The sequence below is a fragment of the Talpa occidentalis genome, unplaced genomic scaffold (genome assembly GCF_014898055.3).
Source record: "Talpa occidentalis isolate TD23 unplaced genomic scaffold, MPIMG_talOcc4v2.1 talOcc4.2, whole genome shotgun sequence".
In the NCBI taxonomy this organism is placed as follows: Eukaryota; Metazoa; Chordata; class Mammalia; order Eulipotyphla; family Talpidae; genus Talpa; species Talpa occidentalis.
This window is the reverse complement of record NW_023602073.1, coordinates 114,793,888-114,797,312: the sequence shown is the minus strand read 5'-3', so window position 1 is coordinate 114,797,312 and position 3,425 is coordinate 114,793,888. Positions and strand designations below refer to the sequence as shown.

The window sequence follows — 3,425 nt, the reverse complement described above, 5'->3', positions numbered from 1 at the left end:
TCTAAATGTACAGACTCTCAAGCAACGATATATAGCCTTTCTTTGTCCTCCAAGCTAAGAGATGTAAAAGTTTAAGGGTCAAACAATACCAAATGTACAGGCCTCAAAAACCTTCTAAGTTAGGGCATTCACTAGTTTTAGCTAAGATACATCTGGAACACTGACAAGTGATCACTTAAGTACAAGAATGTGAAATAAATTTTTTAAAATAAAACTTTAGTGGAACAATCCTGAAGGATATATCAGAGGAACAATGGGTTATTAGTTTATGGTATCAACCAATTTATTTCAGCCATTTTGAGTCCATGTTCTAAAATCTAAAATTTAGTTATCTTTCCCTAAGCCTGAACTTCCCTATCATCATGTCAGTTATCTATGTTATGAAGTAAAGGAGACTTAGGAGAAATGTTTTTTATCACAACTGCTGTACCAATTGCCTAGAACCGCAACAGTGTCATGTAAATCTGGGAAATGTTCATGCAAAAGGTTATTGCCTTAGCGGACTTAAAATTGCCCCATACAATGGCACATATCAACCCTTAGTGAAGCCTTTTAAAAAACAAACATGTTGAAAAATGGGTTAAAGGAGGCAACTACAGCATCTGCCTTTAAAGCTATCAACTCAGAAATTCTCTCAGTCATGAAATCTTGCAGAGAAGTTATTTTTCTTTCTTAAATTCCGGTGATGACAATACTCCTTTACAATCCAGATCTGGCATTTTTTCATCATCACTGTCTTGTGAATCATCATCTGCTCCATCTACTTCTGGTAAATCTACATCTTCATCACCACCCATGTTGTTCATCATCTCAGAGAAGCGATCAAAATTAGACATGTCTTCATCTGAATCATCTTCCCAGTCTTTCCAATTATTGAAGTCCACACTAAGCCAATTAAGCTTTGTCCTTTCTTTTGTTAACCTTGGCCACGACTGGCCAGATTCTCCTTTTCGTAAACAACATAAAATTGACCTGTCCGTTCTTTTATGCTTGGAATCATTTGGATCAATACAGTGAAAAAGATCAATTTCATTTAAATGTTTAAAATGATCACTTCCTCTAAGACAACTGAATGTAAGTTTGGATTTTTCAAAATTTACATTAACATCTTTACTGTCTTCAACACAAAATTCAATGAAGACATAGTCCCTTCGATCCTGCCACTTTGCAGAAGCAAGCTGCATTGTGAATGGGGCAGGGGGCCGGGAGAGCCGGTGGGCGGGCCTCGCGGCCGCAGCGGCAGGGGCACGAGTCCTCTCCCACGGCTGGGACTCCTGCGTTTTCTCTGGGTCATGGCCTCTACCCGTTTCGGCTGGACAAGCCCCAGAATGCACCGTCCACGGAGAGCTCTCTTTAATTTTATTGCTATCTAACTTTCTTTCTTTTAATTAATTTATTTTCTTCCATCTGACTTTTTATAAAAAGTATGTATCAAAATGTTTTAACTGGCTTCATATTGACTTCAAGATGATAGACTGATAACAAGCCATTGAAACTATGTTCTCATCGCATTCAGACTGAATTGCATTTTGAAACATCTTTGATTCCAAGTAAATTAATACATGTATTTCTGCAAAAGTAAAAGATTTCTACATTTACAGAGATGGATTATAAAATTACAGGGTTTCACAGTGATTCTCAAGCTTCTTTGTAATGCCTGTCACAATTGAAGGACACACATCTAATCAATAATTGCTGCTACCTATAGCAGCATGCTTTAAAATGGAGGATAAGCTAATAGGAAATAAGAAATGGAACTGTAGTTTAATGACATATAAGAATAAAAAAGGTATTTGTAGTCAGAGGAAAAGGTAACAAATTTTTTAAAAAATGTTTATTTATCAGAATTAATTCTCAAGGGAAGATGCTTTGAACCCACCATTTAAAATTACTAGTTTACTATATTTGGGGTAGGAATTTGGCACATTGGCTGGCATGTGTTTCCACTAGTAGGCATAAAAGAGACATAGATAGTAATAGAGACCCAGATATCAGTCTCTGCAGTGAGACTCTGAAACTCTAAACACTGGCCTTCTACTTACTGAGGAGGAAAATAACAAGTATCCCTCATGAATGTAATTCAAAATTTTAAACAAAACATTAGTAATTTAAGTCTATCAACATATAAAAAATGCATCATGATATAGTGATAACACTCCATCGATTTTTTTTTAAAGATTCTTTTTTTTTTTTAAAGATGTGTTTATTTATACAAGCACTGGGGTACAGGCCAGAGGCACGGGAGGGTGAGAGAATCCACCAGAGACAGAGCAGGGAGTAGAACAGGCAGACGGACCAAAATACACTGCTGAGGGGAGCAGCGAGCGCAACAGGAGAGGTCTGCAGCGCCATGTGGGAATCTCCCCGGCTGGTTGGGAATCGAACAGCCACTGCAAAGGCTGAGGAACAGCTTCACAGTGCTGCGCTCAACCTGCTGTGGCACCAGGGAGGCCCTTTTTAAAAAATTTTTAGCAAACTAGAAGAAAGAAACTTCCTTAGCTGAACAACTTTGCCGCCGACCCGCACAGTGGTAGATTAGCAAGGCTGACCCAGGGATGAGAGACTGAGCAGGGTGGTCAAGGATTCGGTGCAGAAATGACAGACAGACACACTTCAAGAGTGAAGATCTGAATGTAATGTGCTCAACATCATTACACCTTTTTATACATTTTCTTTATGCATTACATCACATGGAATTATCGCAGAAATGATTAACATGATATTCTTTTCAGCATAACATAATCACAAGATACAACCATGACATAGGTTTAGTATTTCAAAATGTTACATTTTAACTAGTGATTGATTATGAATTACAGTTTCAGTGATTCAAATATACTTCTTGCCCAAACCTGTTTAACTAGTTTATATGTTTTACCTACTGCAATTATTGTTATTACTACTGGAAATCTAGCCTTCTATATTAGTTCTACTATTATCTTGTTAATATTTTACTTGGGGTGGTTAGTTTTAATTAAAAGCTTGCAAGCTTAGTTCTTTTATATTTTAAAGGGACTGTTGATCTATGCCTATTTATTTCTGATTCTTATAAAGTATGTTTTGACGGATGGAGGAAGTTTTTGCATGTTTTTGTCACCTTGGTTGCTTACTGGATTTCAGATTGCCAAATTCATATAGCTATATTTTAATCAGTGACATTTGACTCTGTACACACCATTATGCTATAACTAAGAAGATTAAAGTAATGCAGGAAAGAAAAACATTTATAACTAGACAGGTAAACAAAGAGGTATGCTGAAACATAGGGAGAAGTTGTTGCCATGGCAGGAACAGCAGGTGCATCGTCTTCATAGCAATCAATCTTCTTATAGTTTAATATCGTCATCTTGCAGCAATGTGTTTGGGGAAAGTGCAGTATGTTCCCCTCGCATACTGACCATGCTGAATGAGGGGTTTCTTAACTG

General features: G+C 37.2%; 1 protein-coding gene across 1 annotated transcript; it reads right to left on the bottom strand.

The window, feature by feature from the left end:
* Positions 1 to 266: 266 nt before the first annotated feature.
* On the bottom strand, positions 267 to 1,200 carry LOC119253423 (prostaglandin E synthase 3-like). The gene has a single exon (XM_037520956.2). The coding sequence runs from the start codon at positions 1,182 to 1,184 to the stop codon at positions 660 to 662; it is 525 nt and encodes a 174-aa protein (XP_037376853.1). The 5' UTR covers positions 1,185 to 1,200; the 3' UTR covers positions 267 to 659.
* Positions 1,201 to 3,425: the final 2,225 nt, after the last annotated feature.

Coding starts and splice junctions, on each gene's coding strand:
- LOC119253423 (XM_037520956.2), bottom strand. CDS start 1,184: ATGCAGCTTGCTTCTGCAAAGTGGCAGGATCGAAGGGACTATGTCTTC.